Here is a 21,636-nt window from a genome sequence, read left to right on the forward strand (position 1 = left end):
ACGTGTCCTTTGCCAAAACAAAAAACAATGAGAATTGGGACGTCGGAGGGGAGGGGTTGATCAATTATGAAGTTTCCATGAATGGTGTTTCTGTGTTTACTTTTCTCTTTCTTGGAATTTCTCTTTGTTTATTTTCAATTTTTTCAATTTATCACATATTATTGAAATTTTAAGTCAGTTTATATAAAAAAAATTTAAAAAATAGTGGAGGTATATATTTTATATAATTTAAAAGTATAACAATCAAATTATGGTTAAAAAACAATCGATGATGCCAGCAATTAACAAAACAAAAAATAATAACAATAGTAAATTTGACTACATAAAATAACAAAATACTGTTTCTGTTTTCTATTGTTTTTTGTTTTTTGTTTTACATAATCTAATTATGAATGACTCAATGTAAATAAACAATTAAAAAACTCTATAAGCTCTTTAAGAAGATTATTTATTTAGTTATTTACTAATGATGAGAAAAACAAATAAGAATTACATGACCAAAAAAACCCCTCATTGAAGTGAAACTAAAAAGGGGATTGGGGCATACTTCCAAGTTCCAACGCGTACATTGAAGAAGATTATTTATTAAAAGTTGACTTCAACAATAAATTTTTTTTAGTATTTCTACTTTTTTTTAGTGAATCTATTTAGGTCGGGTTAGAACCTCAAAAAAAGAAGAAAAAAAAAATCCCCATTTTAAAATTTTGAAAACCAATGGTTTGGCCAATTTTGATATGGACTATCAATTTGGACTAGTTTTATACATCCTTGAAGTTGATACTTAGAAGAAAAAAAAACCCCAGAAACTTAATGATATACAGACACAACATTGATGGTTTGGACTTTGGTAGTATAAATTAAAATTATTGTTCATAAACTCGCGAATTTTCTGAATTGAAAACAATTAAACAACTTATGATTTTTCATAGATTACATAATAAAATAAATTGCGAGTTTGACCCTCGAAAACTTCTATCATTAATAAAATGGGAATCTGCCTGATCTAATATAAGAGCTATGACACACAAATAGAGATTGAAATAACTGTCATCTGGTTAAAAAAAATGGAGAAAAAAATAGAGATTGAAATAAAATACAGTTAATAAAAAAGATAGGGCGATCATTTTAATTTATTTACACAAAAAATCACAGATGGTTAAGGCATCTACTTTACCGGAGAACTGTGTGGTAGGCAATGTTCTCCAATCAAACAGCCCCCCCTTCGAACTTTTTTCTTGCTAGATATGATATCAGAAAGTAAAAGAGTTCAATCTCATCATAATCAGACTTTTCCTTCATACTGGAAAAATTGTTTGTAATCCTGCTGCAAGGTTGCCAGAGTGTTTCTACACGGACCTTCTGCAGAAACAACGCCAAAATGAGTAATGTGAACTTTTTGAATCGTCCTATAGAAAAACCACGATACTTACCGCCAAATACAGTGTGAAGATATTGAAGATCCTCTGCTGAACAAGCATCTATAAGAGCATAGACACCAGGCCTTAATGCTTCATCGATTTCCCTGCAGCAGAATCGTCAAATTTTGGATCATAAGCATTCACTTGCCAATCTTGTAATATGCTCAAGAAAAAGGTTATCAAAATCAGAAATAGATGAGTATCTAGGGAAATAGCCTTCCTTGACTTTCTCAATAGTTTTACATTTTAGTAAGATCAGCAGCTGTTCATGTCATATTGTCGTGACAAATGATTCATTATACATCATATTTGTAAGAACATCGAACTATAATTTGCTGAAAATTTTGTTTCATAAAAGTTTAAGGATTCAGTTTAAGGATTCAAACCTTATAATCCCGGATTTAAGGGGACCGAATCCTGAATAAACCCATATGTAATTTGAAAGAAACAGGGAACTGTGCTGCCCTATGATATCCCGCTGCTGTCTTATCTGTGTCATGGAAGCAGAAAAAGGGTATGTCAATTGGACGAATGAAAAGAGATGATACAACTTCATTTAATATCAGAGTAAAACTTTGATTAGTATGTGATATTAACAAGTCTAAAGGGAAGATTTTTATTATTGATCTAATTACCATGAGTCTTTTTATAGCTAAACTGATAGGAAATTTTTTTACGATGTAACCGACCACATGTTCATTTGTTATTAAATAGAATTCCAACAGGTTTAAAGGGTCTAAAGTTCGCCAATAACATTTTCTGGGAAGGAATACATAGACTTCATGATAGGCCTGCCACGAAAATTTCCCATATAATACAGTTCTTGCCAAAAAAAAAAACTAGTCCATTTGTCTTCAGGCAAAAAAAAAAATCATCCATCTTAAATACCCATTGTTGCTCAGAACATTCTATTACAGAGGGTCCAATGGCTCAGAACATCTTAATCCTGTTAATACATGATTGGTAAAAGTGAAACTATAGCAGCCAGACAAGCTTACACTCTCATAAAATCGCATGAAAGAATTTGTTCAAAAGTAGCTAAACGTATGAAGGCTTCATTTCCCAACTCGCTATGAAACATAAAAGAATTAATCTTGGCAATGAAACAGAAGAATTGCATAAACTATGATGCTATTCAGGCTGAAAACTTAAAGTAATACAAAATTATTAAGAAATATTGATGGAAACATCAAACCTCTTCATAAATCCTTCGGAGGAAACAAGCACATTTTACTCCCTCATCTACTTTCCATGAAAAGTAACCACCCATGGTATCCGGAGCCGGACCTACTCTTTCAAGGGAATGAAGAAGAACAGACACCGATGCTAGTAGTTGTGCAATGCAACGCTTGCACTCACTATAAATAACGAAGAACTTAGTTAGATCATATGGAATATTAAAGGTTTGAAGGGAAGGGCACAGTATAACAATCAAAACGGACTCCCACAACAAATATCACTTTGATTCAAGAAACATAAAACTCACGTACAGTAGAGGGAAAAAAGGTAACAATAAACGGCTATAGCAATATACAGATATACGACCTTACTGGAACAGGATATGTTCTATTGGTTGTACAACTGTTTCCTTGAGGTCTAAGCAATATACAGATATCACCATGAGTTATTAGACGAGTAATATCAAAGTTCTGAATTACAACTAGCTAAACATTAGAAAGCGACTCTTTTCATGCTTCTAACTTGACAAGACAAGATTATAAATAAAAACCATTGAAGTATTAGGTTCTGCCAATCAATTGTTCAAACTGGAATAAATGGTGCTTTATGTAGTTAAATGAACTACAGCATAATTTCAAGCATAACACATGCCGTGAAACATCAACTAACCAGTACTGTATCCAATCATCAGGCAAGAATAAATCACCAATAAAGAATGATCAAACAAAAGAAAAATATTACAACTCTGAAGATAGAGATACCAGTAATTGCCTTCACGAATAAATTTTTTATACTACATGACATCATACCTTTTATGGTGCCTGATAACAGTATATAGTAAGCGGCAGCTGGCAGCAAAAATATCTATTAAGAATTGTCTGTCTATAATTGAATTACTTGTGGTTACAACTACATTGGAGACTTCCCGAGCTGAGATAACGAAATTTTCTGATTGTCCTTGGAGCTTAAGAGAAAAATCTTCAAAAACTGCTGCAGGAATGCGTAAACACTCTGCTACATGCCAAGCATTCATTTGGAAAAGAGCATGCTTTCCCGAAACTCTTGTGAGCACTTCAACAGACATAAGAATGACTGAACCAGGATCTGGATCACTCTTGTTTTTCGTGTCAATCATTCTTGAATAGAAAATTTGTGGAGTCTGCAAGTGCAGAACTATGCTAAACAGACCAGCAATTAAGCTCTGAATGTGTCTTTTAACCACACTCAAGCACTTGCGTCCTGAAAAAGAGGGAGTGACAAAAGACAAATCAAATAAAATAAATTAAGATTGGTTAATCAGCCCCCCAGACATTGAAGCTTGAGTTGCATGACACAATTATTTTGAAATGATAATCTTTACGCTTCGTTGCTCTCATATACAGGTAATGCAACAGGAACAGGTCCCTTGTCTGATTAGGGGTTTAGTTTTCATTGTTTCTTCGAGGTGTTTATAAGCTTCAACGTCGTTGATGCAGTTTCTCTTGTTGGATTCTTCATGGTTTTCTCTCCCAAAGTTTTGTCCTTCAAATAGTGGGTTAGATGCTGTTTTTTTTTGTCAGATAGGGGTTTAGCTAAAGTAGCTCTTTGGTCTTTGCGGTTCTACTCGTTGGATATTTGTTTGTTTGATTTTCCCTTGGGCATTTTGTTTTGGTAATTCTGGACATTTTACTTTGTTGGTTACTTGCTCTTCTAGGGGATTTGCATTCTTGAACTTTTTTCTCTCTTTTAGTATATCGATTAAAAATTTGTTTCTGGTTAAAAAACATACAGGTAATGCAACATGCGTGACCACGAAAAAGTAACTAACATACAACTAAAAATGCATAAACATTGTGCTGCACATGCTGAAAACATCTAATAAGACGGTCCACTTTAAACACTGGAAAAACGAAGAAGAGGAAGAAATTTGAGTTGACCCCTTAAGGAATATGTCAAAAAAATACAGCACATGGTACAGGATCAGATTTTCTCTTGAACAATATGTTGATTTAAAATTACCTGAAGCAAATTCAAGAACCAAATCCAAGCATTCAACACCAGCTGCAACAATAGAGGAACACCTTCCCCCATCTTCACTTCCGGAATATAATTCATATATTGCTGTACAACCTTCCTGCACTCCAACTAGGGCTCTCTCTATAGCCTGAATTGCAGATAAGAGATGCAACTCTGAGGCTTTCCTTATGAACACTTTGAAAGACATTCTCAATGAACTTTTAAATTGATCTATGTAGTAGATTCTGGGAAAAGATGATTCTTCGAACAAACATAAGTGACCATCAAGAGTCTTTGTAGTGGACTCTGTATCATGGGATGTTAAAGTAGCTCTTTTTCCTTGTAGAGATATGCACTTTCCTATAGCTTGCAAATGTAGATTTATAAGGTTGGAATATAGATTTCTGGATTGCATAGGATCAGCAAAAGGAAACAGATGACCTAATCCCTCAAGATACTTTAGAACACCATCCAAGCAAGTAAGCAAAAAGGGCTGTGGCACTTCAACCATATCCACAAATTTTAGCAACAAGAATCGTGAAATGCTAATTAGGATGGCCATAGAACTTGATGACAAAGGAATGCTATCATATTTCATATGCAATCTTAAAATGACTGAAGCAGCAAGAAATAGCTGTTTGAGTGCAAATGCTGCTTCAGGATAGGAACCTTTCAACAGCCCTCGCAGAAAAGGTTTGTTCAAAGATTGCATCTCAATTAAGTTAGCCTCACTGAGAATAGAGGCAACACTGCTTTTATTTCCCAATTTCAACCTTTTTCTCTTTAAGCTAGTATTTTTATTGTCATCATCACTTTGAGAAGATTCCAATTTCTGATATTTACTACATGATGTATCAACCTCGGAGCTAGGGCCCTTACCAGAGGGCTCATTCACACCCAAAAAGTCTTGAGAAGTTTGATAATCACACAATTTTTGGGGCCGTTGACTGTCTCTATCAAGAAACATTTCCAAGATAAGACCTAATAGTTCCGAAATTGCATTTATGCAAAGGTTAAGTTGGGAACTAAATTCACATTTCAACTTCATTGATCTCGTGTGACGGTTACTATTCCTCAAATCAGTGTCATCCTCGGCAGATGCTAGGCCCCACAAAAATCCATTCAGGCAAGAAGCTAGAGAATAAACTTTATACATATTGCCTCTGTTTTTACCATCTCCAACCGTAACATTAGACTTCTTCAGATAGATAAGTTCACTCTCCACCTGTTCCTTCAGACTGATAGTCATTTGGATTGCACTATTGCACGCTTCCAAACAGCGATTGGAACCTAAAAATAGATCATCTCCATCGTTTAGTTCATGGCTAACATTCTCGGGTTGCTCCATGCAGGGTTTGTTGTCAATTACAATTAAGCGGAGAGCATTCTTAAATTGATATTTGCTAGTCGTTAAAAACAAGTATGATGTATGATCCATCAATGAAAAGATGATATCCTTAATTTGTCTGTCACTACCTCCTGAAGAAGCATCTTGAAGCTGATTAACAATTGATACAGACTTGAAAAGCCATGAAACAGGAAATTGATTTTCAGATGGAACTGGAGTAGATGAGCTTTGCCTATCGCCAGCCTCGTAGTAAGCCGTAAATATATATTTCAAGGCCTTCCGGCAAGATGCAAACAATTTGAGGAGCTCAAATTGATTTTCAGAACATAAAGTAGTCTGACTATCTAACACCAATTGCCTGGAAAACAAAAGAGAAGTAAAACGAAAATAAATTTCAAAGGCTCTTGACTACGACACTCCAAGAAGAAGCTACAAAACAAACCAGCTTCTAAGATTCTCTAGAGAGATAATTGTTTTATTATTATATCATTTTTGGTCTAATTAATAGTATAGATTAGGCCATGACAAATAAGATGCACCTTACTCTAGAAGAGCGAGTTCTATATTATCCTGCAAACTAAGAAACATTATATTAGATACAGTGTACAAGATTGGAAAAAATATTTCCAGTCAGGCACCACTGATAAGAAGAGAGAGTGCAAGGAAGATATAGAAGTAAAGTATACCTTTCAAGTTCGAGAACATTTGTCGTATAAAGGGAAAAAGACCTTGAACTAATATTCCCTTTTGGCATCCAACATAAAAGGTTAATAAAATGTTGACAAGCTCTGAATCTCACATTGCTTGGAGGTGAATCACTTTTCGATTGGCAATCTTCTGCGTGAAACATATCAGAAGAATTACTAACTGGTTTGGCAAGGGGAGAATAATCATCAGGAGTACGTTTGCCAACACAAATACCTGTAGTTGAGAGCTCAAGTGTGGCTATCACCTCCATCCAATCAGCTGAACTCGTACTAATATCATGAAAAGATGGTAATACCGTTGCCTTCAACTCATGGCAAAACCTTGATGGCATAAACCTGCAGACAAACTAATAGAATAGATAGTATTGCCATCATCTGATAAATTAAACTCCATAAACACTAGGAAATTTGGAAAAGAAAATAGATGGAAAGGTAATGACGAAAACGAGACCTTCAAAAGACATTAACAATCTTGTGGAAATCAAAACTAAAGAATAAAAAGTATTGTTTGAGAAACAGAGAGAGATGGAGAGGGTGAGTAGCATTTATTCAGTGTCTTACTCTTTGTTCATAAAAGATGGGGTCACTTAGTACAGATGAAGAAATTTGTTGCAGAGACACTTTATTTAGCTGCTGACATCCATCGTTTTGTTGCGATTCAATCTTCATATCATTGCTTGTTAAGAAGGGATGGGACGTACGAATTAAAAAAGAAAGGAACATTTTTAACTTCTTCTTAGCAGCATGAATGGCCCAAATATCAACATTCTGGCAAACAACCCACCAAACTGCTGTGGGAAATGACCTTTTATTCATGCTACAAATACTAAAGTCCCAATCATCGATCTCATCAAGTGTTTCAATACACTTTTCATTTGAAGTTGCAATTTTAGCCGGATTCAAAATTTGGCGTTTAGCTATTAAAGATAAATGGCTCATCATGAAATCAGTAAGATCTGCTGCTTCCTTTTGCAAAACTGAGACGAGCCTTCCAAACTTTTTGCTCTTTTTCCGTAACACTGACAAGTCATCATCACCAAGCACCTCAACCTGCATTAGATTCTCATTTCTCTGGTGCAAATATTCGAGAGAGTCTATCTGCCTATTCAAATCCACTAACCTCTGAAGAGCCATGGTAAGCAATACGTAAATTAAAGGGTACCAATCTTCATCAGTGCCTTGATGATAAAGGCTACAAATAGATTGGGCAACAGCAAGAACAGAAGCTGAAGGTTGAATTATCCATGAAAAATATCCTTCATCACTCCAGTCAGTCCTCTGCATCCAATCACAAGCAGAATAGGCTACCATTGAGTCTCCAATCGCTGCTGACATTTTTCTAGATGAACCTGGGGGCATCAGACTAATTGCTTGCCTATACAGGCTCCGGCAGGACATGTACAAGCGAAAGAAGAAAACAAAGACCCAGTGACTGATCACTCCAAATCCCTGACAGTTATCTTCATCTGCAACCACATCATCACATTTTTTCTCCATGATAGCGACGACAAATTCTTTTGCACCATCTGACTGCAGTCCAACCAAAATACTCATGCAAGGACGTAAGACTGAAATCAAGTTATCAATTGAAGTTCCAATTTGGAGAGCATTGCCAGATGTGATCATCAGAGAATCCAACATCAGAGCATACATTTCAGACAACCCTCTTCCAAGAAGCAGAGTTTTCAGATTCAAGCAACTTTTGCTGTTTCTTGTATTCAAGTTCAAATTACAAAGTCTCAGCCATCCTAAAGTCTCCGTCACATCCTCAGTTAACTGCTGAATAATTCCACTCGCTTGCCCTTCTGGTACATATTTAATAGCTTTATGAATTGCAAATTTAATTTCTTGTGAAGAGACTAGCGTCCCAACTGATTTTCCATAAGCTTCATGACCTAAAGAGGTCATAAAGCTAGCATAACTTTTTTCATTTTCACCTTCATTTGATATTACTGTCCTCATGGCCTTGCATAAAGCAAAAATAATAATATTGACCTACAATAGCAAACATATAGAAAAGAAATGATCATGGTTTTGAACATTAAATTATTGATAAAGAAAAATAGCAGAACGGGTTAAACAAAAAATATATATTACGATAGAGATAATGTGACAGAAAAGCAAGACAAATTTCAAATGGTAATCCCAAGACTTAATACTAACCTGCCGTAACTGACCATATAAAACAACCAGCTGGCATCCAAGTTCTTGAATCCTGGAAGTCAACAAGTGTTGCTCAGGTATGCTTGTGAAAGAAAGATTAATGGCAGAGTAAGAAATAATCACAAGCCATAAGCTCACCAAATCATTCCCAATCACATCATATTCAATTTCCAGAAGATAACCAACAGTCACCAGTATCTCATTGGCTGCTAAGACAAAAACTCCCTGGTCTATATTGTTTTCTAACTCGTGTCTTGATAATGATAACAAATTAGAGGAAACAAACATTACTTTATCATAAACCTTTTTTAAGAAATTAAGGTAAGCCCCTTCAGAGTTATCCTCTGTTCTCAAGTACACCTTTCCCTTCATAAAACTTGCAAGTAGATTATTTATTGATTTGAGTAAGTAACAAACATCCGACAAGGCTGGTCCCAGTTTAATTTCAGCACTAATGTGGTCAATGGTCAGAAGCAAAGGATCCAAAATCTGTACAAAAAACTCAAACAGAGACTTCCTTATTTCTGTACTCAAACTGCTTGAATAATTGCTTTTTTCTGAGAGTCCATCAGCACTTCCTTGAAGCGCACGTGATGCATGACTTGATGTATCATCCCTCAAATGTCCGAAACATCCCATTTTGTTGTTCAGTTTGGTGTCCTCAAACAACATTGAAGCTCCTTTCACCTTATTAACTCTGACAACAAGCACGTCAAACAGTTCTCCTACTGCACCCAATGCCAAGAACTTCTTTTCTGCAACTAGTTTTTGCACTTTATCAAATAAATGTCTATGATAGCTCTTCATATGTGCTTTAGACTCTTCTAATTTCTCATCATGGGATTTTGTAACCTTCTCTGAACCATGCAAGCACAGAAACCCATCAATATGAACTGTGTGAAACAAAGCATGAGATAGAACGTCTTCAAGTAACTTCATCAATGTTCTTGTCCTACCATGATTACATCCATCAGCTTTGAGACTTAAGTCACGCAATAATTGCAGTAATGGTTCCAGAAGTTTATTGACAAAATTGTGAAATCCAGTTTTCTTGGTGGGGTGAATCCACAAAAATTTAGCAAAAGGCTCAAGCATCATACGGGAAAATAACGTAGCAAAAATGCCTACATCTTCACCTTCAAGGCTATTTACATGAATTTTGTGAAGAAACTCAAGCACTGCATCGATGGTAGAAATCCAAGCGTCTAAATTGTCATTGGATAGACCCAAATGGGATGAAAATACTAAAGAAACACAATCTTGCACGCAATTGTACAACTTCAAACAATCCCCAGCAAATAACTCTTCTTTTGAGCTCGAGGACACATCTAGAAGGGAGATTGCATTTCTTGTAACAAAACAAAAGGCATGTAAAAGGTTTCTGGATAGATTCAAAGTAATGTTCATTTTGACTGATTCTTCCAAACAAAATTTAAAAACCTCCCAGCATCTATAATCCAAGCACGGTTCAATAGCCATCTTAAGATGTTTCCCACCATCATTCTTTGCCTTCTTTTCAAATGATATCAACAATGATTGCACCCAATCACTAAGAAAAACTATCAAGCGCGAAATTTTTACTGTATCATAACATTTATCTTCCTCTTTCAGCTTTGAGTCGACAAAGCTGAAAACTGCTTCGACCTTCCTGCATTGAAATACCGAAGAATATTAGAGAAAGGCTCACGCTGCTTCCAACAAAACCAAGGAATTGAATCATAACACACATGCAATGAAATAGCGTGAAAGAGAAACAAACTTTTGTTGGTCGAGCTCTTTGTTCTGGATCAAGAAAATCAACTCCAAGTTCCTCCACGGACGACCTTCTTCAGACCCTCGAAACAACTCCCTCTGTTCCGACTTCTCAACCCGTCCTGGTTCATCTACAACTTCCTCTTCCAGTGGAATGATAACCCGGGCAGACTTAGGAGGCCTCTCGGCTTTTTGAGGACTCTTTAGCTTCCTCTTCTTATTCTTCATCTTTGGATTCTTCTCTTTAGTCTCTAGCTCGGAAACTTCCATTAACGAATTCCTCTTCATCACTGCTAGATTTCCTTGAAACTGCGCTGTGAATGAAACGAATGCTTGAGATTTGGTATGCTTCAGTAAACGAAGTAATATTCCGACTTCAATATCATCCCAGTAGTGTACTCAGTGTGCCAATTCAAACCAGTGCTCTGGCAAGAGTCCTTTCTTCCTCTGAACTATATTTTGTTCTTCCAAAAGACATTTTTCTTCACCGAGAAGACGAACAGAAAACCAGGAAGCTCGAAAGCATGGAAGCACAAGTTTGGAAAGTAGAGTAAAACAGAGAGACGAGTAATCGGAGGCGCGAACGCGGGTAATCGGGCTAGGGCGCTATATAATCGAACCGGATTGTACACCCGGGTCGAACCGATCGTAGTCGGGTTGGTCCGGTTCAACTCATTTGCCTTGTAAAAAAAAATTTGGTAATTTTTTCCCTTTTCTCAAATATATCAGCCTCTTTGGTAGAAAATTCAATCGGCAAATGTGTAATTCTTTTACCTATTCTTGTTTTTTTTAATCATTTTACCTATTCTTGTAAACGTTGTAATCTTTTTCCTTTCAATACAAAAACACGTGGGTGAACTCATGGTTTTGGTTTTGGTCCGAGGCGAGTGCATCACCTACTCGAGCTAAACTCACACCAACAACTTTGTAAACCTCATTTGTAAGGTGAAAACGTTCTAATAAATAATATAAATTATTAGTATTATTTATGTAGTATGCTTTAAATTATTTATGCCAGTGTGAACATAGTTCAATTGATTAAGACACTTATCTCTGACCAAAAAGTCGTGAATTTGAATCTTATAAAATATTTGTAATTCATTTACTTGTACTTTTAAATATATATACTAATAGTTTACAATAGTTATTATAATTAAAATTATTATAATTTTTTTTACACAAGATATTATTGTATATAATAATAAAAAAAACATAATGTGTATTTTACTCCATCCAATTATAACATGATGTAAATATGATGTGAATAATTGAGCTTTAGCCAACACAAGCATAACTCAACGTTTAACGTATTTTGTTCATTTTTTCAGAAATTGGAGGTTTAATCTCTCTCGCATTTATTGTACTAACAGAATAGATATTTAAGAATTGATGTTCAATATTTTGTCATCGTTTAGGTATTCATTTTCTATGTTATAAACTACGTATAACTGTTGGTTTTAGCATATATTTGAATTGATAGCATATGTTTGAATTCTTACTCTCACATAGTATTGAACTAAAAATAGCATACAACACCTACCATTTTTATGATAGGCTCTTGTACAAGGTGTGGTCTTTATATCTCCCGACAACCGATGTTTAAAAAAAAACATGTTATTGAACAAAAAGAACAAACAACCCCAACCAATTCCATGATAGGCCAGCACAAGGTGTGGTTTCTATATCACCCTATAATAGATGTTAAAATCAAAAATAAAAAATGTATGGATTTAAATATCTGTCGTTGACATTTGATAATCTATAAAATAGAGAGGTGTTTGAAATATCTGTCTCATAGTCGTTGCTCTATGAGCAGTGTCATATATTTCTCATTAGTTATTTTTAGTTTCTTTTTTTAGTCTATAGTTTGATAGATTCATTTAAAATTGTCAAATCTATATCTACTTGGCGATTCGATCACAACTCAATAAATAAAACACTTATATTTAACATATTTGATGGTTTCATCTTACCACTGTACTTATTTGGAAGAGAGAGAGAGAGGGCCTATAACATATTTTGATAATCAGATAGCTTAAAAGAAAACATATTTTTAGAAAAATTAAAAAACGAAAAATAAAAATAGAATTTTCCTAAAAAGATATCAGTTTGAACTCGATGGATCATATAATCTGACCCGGTGATTTCGACCCGACAACCCGGTTCGGCAACCGTGCATTCGATATTATTTTCAAGGAGAGTTCGACGCGTCTAATTCATCGGTACACCTGCCTCTCTCTTCGTCGGCTTGCCGCAAAACCTAGACTTCGCCGGCAGATCAACCTGCACCACCTCCGGTCAGCCCTGCAACAGAATAAGAGGGGATTAGAGCCATCTCATGAGGCCGGCAAGAAATCCGATCCACATCGTTTCGCTATGGGTGCGGCGACAGCCGCCGAAGGTGAAGGCCTTCTTGGCCGTGGTGCTTGGCATGGTGGCTCTGGTTGTACTCCGATTCATCGTTCACGACCACGACAATCTATTTGTGGCTGCCGAGGCAGTGCACTCCATTGGAATATTGGTGCTCATTTATAAGCTCACGAAGGAGAGGACTTGTGCTGGTAATTCTTGAATTGGCTGTCGGAAATTTGGGGGCGGGGGTTGGTGGTAATCATGCTCTTAGATGGTGTTTTTGCATGTTCGTTTATGGTTTGTCATTCGAACCCAAAAAGTGACTGAGTTCGCCTTTCGGGGTTGCCCCCTTTTCATTTCGCCGTTGAAGCTATTAAAAATGACCAACAAGTAAAAGTATTTGTCGAAATTTGTATCATCGTGGATTTGTTATTCATGTCTTTGTCTGCTTGTCCCCAATTATTTATTTTACAGCAGCTATTTTGATTTTAGATGAGATGAGCTGTAGAAATTAATGAATCCTCTTCGTTAGTCATTTTTATTGAGATTTTGAACTCATAATTAATAGTTACCTAATCCTTGTTAAAGTCACCCATTTTTGTTAACTGCATTTGTGTTGGAAGTGATATTAGTTATAATTTATTAAGGATGGGAACCTTTTAATTTTCACCAGCAGCAATTTATAAGTTCAATTTAGAGTGGTTGCAATTGTGTGAATTTTGGGCCTGCTCAAGTTGTTATCTCTTGAAATTTAATTATTTTTGGTTTCTATGCCGTGTAAATTATGTTAGTTTTGGTTTCCCTTGCAAACCATGTTGTTTGGAATCATTTGAGTACTCCAGTTTCTTCCTTTTCCTTTTTGATTGCTCTGGATGTTCTCTCTGATGCACTATCTCTTTCACAGACATTATTCTGAAACATATTTTGGTATTGTAGGAATATCGCTCAAGTCTCAGGAATTAACCGCTATTTTCTTGGCTGTGAGGTTGTATTGTAGTTTTGTTATGGAGTACGATATACACACCCTATTAGATTTAGCAACGCTGGCAACAACCCTCTGGGTAATTTATATGATCCGCTTCAGACTCAAGTCAAGCTACATGGAGGACAAAGACAACTTTGCATTATATTTTGTGGTAAGGTTCTGTAGTTTAAATTCATTTCCAAATTTCTGGGTGAAACCAACTGATTGGATTTTATATCATCTTTGCCAAATGTATAGAAGCTTCTTTATGTTAGCTTTCATTGGATTGGAACTTTCACTATTAACATCTTTAGTTCTTTTTCCAAGGAGCAATCTCATTGAAAAGTGAAATATACAAAACAATGAGAAAAACCCAAGCCAATAATATTATTAGTCATTGATGTTTTCTAGTTGCCATGTGCGGATAAGGTTTTTGGACGTAAACTGTGTGCAAGATTAGTGAGTAGGATGCACATTTTTGTGGGTTATATTAATTGTTCTGCCTTCATATTTTGGATGCAGATAGCACCCTGTGCCGTGTTGGCTTTACTTATTCATCCATCAACTTCTCACCACTTTGTTAACAGAGTTTTCTGGGCATTTTGTGTGTATCTGGAAGCTGTTTCGGTGTTGCCCCAATTGCGAGTGATGCAAAACACTAAGGTTTGTTGTTGTATGATGTTAAGAAATTCCTTGCCATACAAAACTACAAAATTGATGAGGTATTAATGCCTAACTTTTGCCTCTCTCCAACTTTCAGATTGTTGAACCGTTTACTGCTCATTATGTGTTTGCATTGGGTATTGCAAGATTCCTGAGCTGTGCCCATTGGGTTCTCCAGGTTTGATTTCCTGTATTTTTCTCTTTATTCTAGCATAGGTGTGTATGCGTACTTGCTTTGCTATTTATAATAATATAGGCAAAAATTTATACTATTTTGTTATTGTTTTTGTACAATTTCATTAGTAGGTTTTTTAAGACGTATATAAATTCTTAGCCAAATTTCAAAAGCAAAAATAAGCTTTTCTGAAAACTACTTTTTTTCTTTTCAAAATTTGACCTAGATTTTGAAAGTGTTTATAAAAACTATGTAACAAAACATGAACATTGCCATATACTTTCAACCATGAGGTTGTGAGTTCAATCTCCCACCCCCACACGTTGTACCCAAAAAAAAACAAAAAACAAAAAGTGAAATTGATGGCCTTATTGTTCTGGTTTCTTGTTCTTTAACCATGTAATCCAAACTAATTCATATGAATGTAATGCAACCGACTGCATTTTAAAGTTGTACACAGCTAATTAATCATCTCTGTTTATGCCTTCCTTCCAAACTCACTTTTGTGATTTGCTATCGGTGACACATCGCTTTCTATTCTTTAATCAGGTCTTGGATAGTCGGGGACATCTTCTAGTGGCCCTTGGTTATGGTTTATGGCCATCTATGGTTCTAATTTCAGAAATTGTGCAGACTTTCATCCTAGCAGACTTCTGTTACTATTACATGAAGAGGTTAGCTCCTGTCCATTAGTAGGCAATTTCAACTGACAACTTTTCATTTTATGCTGAATCTTCTGCCTTGAAATTTTGCAGCGTGTTAGGAGGACAGCTTGTCCTCCGACTCCCTTCTGGAGTAGTGTGACTGAACAGACCTCGTGTCATGTCCTTTTGTCCATAGCTGGGCCAAGTTATTTTCTTGGCATGTTTGCGGGTATGTGGTTGTCGGTTGATATTGTTATTATAACTTGAGAACATCTCGGCTGCATGTAAAGTTTAACATTCAAGAAGATTGATCAAATATCAACACCTGTAGTATACTTTTCATGCACTCTTTAGAAGTTGGTCATTGCTTACATTGAGGTGCGTTTGGTCATGTCTGACTTTGAAATAAGGAATTTGGAAACGTGAAGTCTGGGAATTAGATTGATAGAAGTGACTCAAATGAGAAGCTTAGAACAGATCCTGTTCGAGTACGTTCGTGAGTTTGGTGTAAGCCTCAATAAACTTCAAAAAATAGATTGTTTGGCCTTATTTATATAAAATCTAGTCAAGCCAAATATTAATTTCATATATCTCTACCCTTCCTCTATTACTCATCTTCTTCCTGCCCAAAGTCCTTCCTGAAGCACAAATACCACTACAATGCCCTTGACGAATAAGTAATAAAAGAAAACATTTTTTAAATCAAAGAGCTGGAGGGAGATAGTCTATCAAGTTGTTCACAAGGGTCAACTTGATACTCTTTCCTAGAATCGGAGATTCTGAATGAGGAACCTTGAGAGCGCTATCAGTCCTAAGCATTATTCATCTCTAGGAGTAGATTAACTCTTATTTTTTCCCTCAAACATTAAACAGTAAGAAACCTCCTTTAATCAAGCCTATGCATAAAACAAGAAGCTATGTTTGTCGACCAGATACAGAAGTTCTAAAAGAAGTACACCCATCAGAACGAATTCTTCTCTGACATACATAAAGGCAACCCCTCTGCAAATTTGCATCTCATGATTTCTACAACTTCAGTTTTCTCTGCAAGTAAAATGAGTCCCACAAAGACCAAAAAACTAGAAAGTAAACATTCATTGTTGTAATCTCCTCATCTCCTCATATAGGAATCATGAGCTCACTTCAGGCTTGCTTAATCAAGTTTGAAGCATGCTCAAGTGATTGATTACTATATTGTGTGAGCTTGTTTCATGCTTGCTTGTAAGCACGAAAGCATGCTCGCCATTATATTTCATCATTCGCGAGCTTTTTTCGTGCTTGCATTGATCATTACTTGAGTGTGAGGTTGCATAAAACATACTATGAGATTTCCACGACTCAGTCTGAAGTTTCTTCATGCTTGCATAAGCGAGCATGGAACATGCCCATTTGATAAATTTGTTGCTTAGAAAGATGAATAAAAGTCAATTTCTTTAAATCAATTCTTTTAGTTTTCTTTTGAGACCTTAGTATACTGACAAAATTTAGGCGTAAAACGATAAGAGGACTCACAATTCTTACCAAAAATATGCACGCACAGGTTTTTCTGACCTTGTCTGAATGATTGTCTAATCCAATGTTGGTAGAAACTGAATCTAAGTTGGAAAACAGTGTTTATTTATTTATTTTTAGTACAAGTTCGAAAACAGTTTATTTGTTTGTTTGTTCTTTTTTGGTATACATATGTGTACGCAGTTTCAAAGTGCCACCTTTCAGCATACCGTGAACCTTTGGGAACCACAGTAAGATAGACCAATACGATTTTTTTCTTTTCTTTTTTTTTTCAGGAAAGAATTTAATGATGTTAGACTTGAAATCGATCATAATGATAAAAGGAAATTTGTGTTTAATGGTGAAGAGAGTTGTTCGAAATAATCCACCGCCAACGAAAAAATTGTTGTAAAACTTGTTATGTTGTTCAAGGAAATATCATTGGGTAAAATTTGCAAGCGGTACAGTGAATCTACTTAGTGAATTGGACAAGGTGCGAAGATTGATTGATTAATATTCAAGTTGTACTTAGTAAATTGGCAAGGTCCGAATATCGATCGATCAATATTCAAATTGTACGATGAGTTTACTTAGGTATGGAGATTGATCGAAATTTCTCAAGAAAATTAATTTCATAAAAAATGTCATTTAGGCCCCGTATTTAGTATGAAATTGAAAGGCTTTACTTTCTCTCTCGCGCGTGGTCCACATGCTCGTAAAAGAATAGAACCAAACATCAATTTACAATAACAATCCTCTTAAAAGAAGAACCAACGAGTAAATATGGGATTAAGGGCATCAACAGAGAGAGATGAGAAATTGGAATACAATTCCAACGCCAAAAATTGCCTTATCCAAATCGAATATTCCCCACGTATTACGTATATATATATATATATATATTATAGAGCATTACTTTGTTTGGGGTCTATTTTGAAATGTTTTCTTCACATAGTTGAACTTACATAATAGTTTTTAAAAGATTCAATTTTAAATATAAATTTTTAGAACTTTCAACATATAAAAGAAATCATTGGTGTGGTCAGATTGAGGTATTAAATATAAATTTGATAAGATAACAATACGTAAAGCATACAGTTTAAAACAAAAAATCAAAGGAGCTATGTTATTAAATAAATGCAACGCATATCAACAATGAAGAATAAAATACAAAATTTAAGAACTAAGAGTAGAGTACATAGAAAAAAATAAAAAAATAAGTGACAAAATATAATGACATCAAGGAGAGAATAGTATTTAAAACCTGGAAAATTGATTGATCAAAGCAATGCGTTCTTGTTTGCAAGAGAATAAATGAATATTCTAAGCAAGAAGATGATCCATAAGTTGTCATTTTGTGCATAGAATTTTCGACCGCCACGCCCCAAACAAAACAAAGGTTATCACTTCTCAGTTCTCAGTTCTCAGTTTCAGTGCATAAAAGAAGCTTCATTCATTCCTTCAAATTAATTTCAATGGCTTCCCAAGCCCATGGAGCTGCGCAGGAGGATCTTGTTTTATCAGTTGAACCAGGAAACTCCAATCAGAATGATCCCTCTTTTGTTTCCAGATTTCTTCTTTCCATTGGTGCCCATGAGCTTTACTCACAAGAGGTTTGATTCCATCATTGTTTTAATTATATAAACCTCTCACTTATAATTTCTTTCCAATTTTAACTTTAAATACCATTTTAATCCTTGAATGTTTAGGATTATTTCATTACTTTTAAATTTTGAACTTTTGTCCTCCATCTTTCAAGTTTATTCTATTCTAGTTTTCAACTTTGAAAAAATTATTATTTTGATTCTTGTCTTTATTGAGCGAGGTAGAGTGATAACGATGAAATTAAAATTACTTTTAAACATAAACTTTACTTGATGGTCGATATGTTACGAGTGTGATATTTAAAATATAGACTTCATTTGATGTTGATTTTCTTCATAAAAATATATTTTTTTCGGGTTAAAAAACATGTTTGATCATTATATTTTTTATCAAAGTAATGGTATAGTTCTAGAACTTTAATTTGTAATGATTAGTTTATGTAGTTTCAAAATTATAACAATTTAATTAGTCCCTTAATTTTAATATGTAATAATTTAGTCTATATAATTTAATCTCTATCTTGAAAATATTTATAAAAAATTAAGTGTTGCTTTTTACCGTATAATTAATAATTTAGTCTTGGTAAATTATAAACTTGGTCCCTCAATAGGTTTACGTATATAAAAAATTAACAAAAAATTTCACGATAGAGACTAAAGAGTTAAAAACCTTAAACTACAACAACTAAATAGTTATATATGGACTAAATTGTTAATGATTTAAAATATATGAATTAAATCAATACAAACTAAACTTCGGGATTAACTTATTTCTTCAAAAAAAAATTTATTATTTCAAAAGTACAAGGACCAACCATATTTTTTGTTTATTACTATTTCTTTGCTTTGTAATATATCTTCTTTTCCAAATTTTAATAATTATATATTCGTATAATATATATAGTTAAAGTAGGTTTTCCATATTTCCTTGGCTCTTTGGACAAAAATTTTCTTAATGGGTAACCACCATTTAAAAATTGACAATTAAAGAGAGAAATATAAAAATATAAATTTAAAAAAAATAGTAAATTGTAAATTTTGCAAAGGTAGTTGGTCTCCAAAGAACAAGTATTTTTGGTTTAAGATTATTGTTGATGCCCGCTTTGAGCCTGTGGCTTCAAATTTTCAAAAAAATAAAAATAAAAAGAGAGAGAGAATGAGTTTATGATTATTGAATAAGGTATAGAAGTTTCTTCTTCAACAAAACAAAAATTATACTCTACAACAAAATTTACATATTTTATAACTTTTTTTAATATATAACCTAAATTTAAACTAAGAATTTTCACAGATGACCTAAAGAATTTTTTAATATATTACCTAAATTTAAAAAAACAATTCTGTTTTGTATAAAAAAATTAATTATCAATAATTAATTAATTAATTTTATTTATTTTCACAGATGTGGAAAGCGGCGATGACAGAATTGGTAGCCACGGCGTTCCTCATATTTTGCTTAACAAGTTCCATCATCTCCTGCTTGAACTCCAACGAATCAGATCCAAAGCTCTTTATCCCTATCGCCGTTTTCGTCATCCTCTTCCTCTTCCTCCTCGTCACTTTCCCTCTCTCCGGCGGCTTCATGAGCCCTATTTTCACCTTCATCGCCGGCCTCAGAGGCGTCATAACCTTCACACGCGCCGCCGTCTACATTTTAGGGCAATGTCTCGGCTCCATCCTCGCATTTCTCATGATCAAGGACGCAATGAGCCCCGAAGTCGCCGACAAGTACTCGCTCGGCGGCTGCACCATCCGCGGCACCGGCGCCTCCCCCGGCCTCGGCCTCACCACGGCTCTGGTCCTGGAGTTCGCCTGCACCTTCGTCGTGCTCTACGTCGGAGTCACGGTGGTGCTCGACAAGAAAATGAGCGAGCAGCTCGGATTGCCGATGGTCTGCGTGATGATAGCGGGGAGTTCGGCGGTGGCGGTTTTCGTGTCGACGACGATCACCGGGCGGCCGGGGTACGGCGGCGTGGGGCTGAATCCGGCGAGATGTTTAGGGCCGGCGTTGTTGAAAGGGGGGCGGCTGTGGGAGGGGCATTGGGTTTTCTGGGTGGGGCCGTTTGCGGCGTGCGTGGCTTATTACGGATTTTCGGTGAACTTGCCGAAGGGGCTGCTGCAGGTTGGTGCGGAGGGGGAGATTGGGATCTTGAAGATGGCCGGAGTTTGTTGGCGGAGGACTACGGCGGCGCCTCCGGAGGTTACATTGGAGCAAAAGCTAGGGCAAAATCTTGAACTCTGAATTAATAGAATGGGAGGAGGGCGTTGGGCACGACTTACAACACAACCATTTCTCGTGGTTTTGGACTATATTAATTTTCTAATTTGAGGGACCATATAGTTATTTATGAATTATGAAAGGTAATATAAATAAATTTAATATATGTAAATTATATGTGTTAGAATGAGTTGAAGATGGTACAAGCGTAGTCCGATTTACCGAGAGATTATTTACTTTCCGAATCGATATTTTGGGTGCTTACACTGGAAAAAGTGAAGTAGAGACGATTTTGAAGATTATTTTTGTTACTTGAAGTCCCAGCAGATTAGGAATAACATCAACATGTAAAAATTCAAGTATTTTATTTAGAAGTATATATTCATTTTTTATTATGAAAATTTTGAAAAGTATTTTTAACTGACTGAAATCACTTTTTATTGTTCTAAAAGCTACAGAAAATTCATCGTTATTCAACGATCATTCCTTTTGTATTTACAACAAGTATAGCCTTTGATGAGATGTCTGTGTCAAATAGGTTAGAGAGAGCTAAGTGGACGTTATGATATGATTGTTAGATAAAAATCTTAATTATATTCTTTCACTCGGGAGGTTTAATTTTCCTAGATTTTCCACTGTGCATTATACGATGACATCATTAAAGCTCGAGAATGAAGGAGAATCATCGAACCCACGTGATAGCATAACCACTAGTTTAGCACAAGAATAATTTGATACGTGTCTCTTAATTAGAGGATATAAATTTAAATCTCTTCCCTCCTCTTTGTTGTACTAAAAAAAATAAACTATTAGAGATAAATACTATAAATTTGTTATAAAAACTATAGATTAAACCGCCATCGTGAACATAACTCAACGTTAAATGACATTTATTCAAATTTTCATATCTCACTTTATACTAAAAAAATAAATTTAGATTAAGTTAGATTAAATTACAAATTT

General features: G+C 35.1%; 3 protein-coding genes across 6 annotated transcripts; 2 read left to right on the forward strand and 1 right to left on the reverse strand.

Annotated features, from left to right (window-relative positions):
* Positions 1–1,018: 1,018 nt before the first annotated feature.
* LOC111015534 (Urb2/Npa2 family protein) lies at positions 1,019–11,133 on the reverse strand. Of its 4 annotated transcripts, XM_022290598.2 has the most exons (12): positions 10,570–11,133; positions 8,811–10,458; positions 7,209–8,642; positions 6,862–6,994; positions 6,627–6,777; positions 6,069–6,298; positions 4,596–5,882; positions 3,407–3,836; positions 2,614–2,776; positions 1,805–1,908; positions 1,431–1,522; positions 1,019–1,359 (listed from the first exon to the last, which is right to left on the reverse strand). In XM_022290598.2, the coding sequence occupies exons 1-12, from the start codon at positions 10,848–10,850 to the stop codon at positions 1,283–1,285; spliced, it is 6,030 nt and encodes a 2,009-aa protein (XP_022146290.1). In that variant the 5' UTR covers positions 10,851–11,133; the 3' UTR covers positions 1,019–1,282. The 4 variants fall into 4 exon arrangements, with proteins under 4 accessions (XP_022146290.1, XP_022146289.1, XP_022146288.1 ...); XM_022290597.2 differs by having other exon boundaries at positions 4,596–6,298; positions 6,627–6,774; XM_022290596.2 differs by having other exon boundaries at positions 4,596–6,298.
* Positions 11,134–12,773: 1,640 nt separating this feature from the next.
* Positions 12,774–15,706, forward strand: LOC111015533 (ER lumen protein retaining receptor family protein). Its single transcript, XM_022290594.2, has 6 exons — positions 12,774–13,123; positions 13,851–14,050; positions 14,401–14,541; positions 14,639–14,719; positions 15,266–15,390; positions 15,472–15,706. Exons 1-6 carry the CDS (start codon positions 12,901–12,903, stop codon positions 15,518–15,520), a joined length of 819 nt encoding a protein of 272 aa, XP_022146286.1. The 5' UTR covers positions 12,774–12,900; the 3' UTR covers positions 15,521–15,706.
* Positions 15,707–18,131: 2,425 nt separating this feature from the next.
* On the forward strand, positions 18,132–20,850 carry LOC111015506 (aquaporin TIP1-2-like). Its single transcript, XM_022290556.2, has 2 exons — positions 18,132–18,464; positions 19,858–20,850. The coding sequence occupies exons 1-2, from the start codon at positions 18,327–18,329 to the stop codon at positions 20,695–20,697; spliced, it is 978 nt and encodes a 325-aa protein (XP_022146248.2). The 5' UTR covers positions 18,132–18,326; the 3' UTR covers positions 20,698–20,850.
* Positions 20,851–21,636: the final 786 nt, after the last annotated feature.

This window comes from Momordica charantia, assembly GCF_013281855.1.
Source record: "Momordica charantia cultivar OHB3-1 chromosome 2 unlocalized genomic scaffold, Mcharantia_2.0 BLBB01000002.1, whole genome shotgun sequence".
In the NCBI taxonomy this organism is placed as follows: Eukaryota; Viridiplantae; Streptophyta; class Magnoliopsida; order Cucurbitales; family Cucurbitaceae; genus Momordica; species Momordica charantia.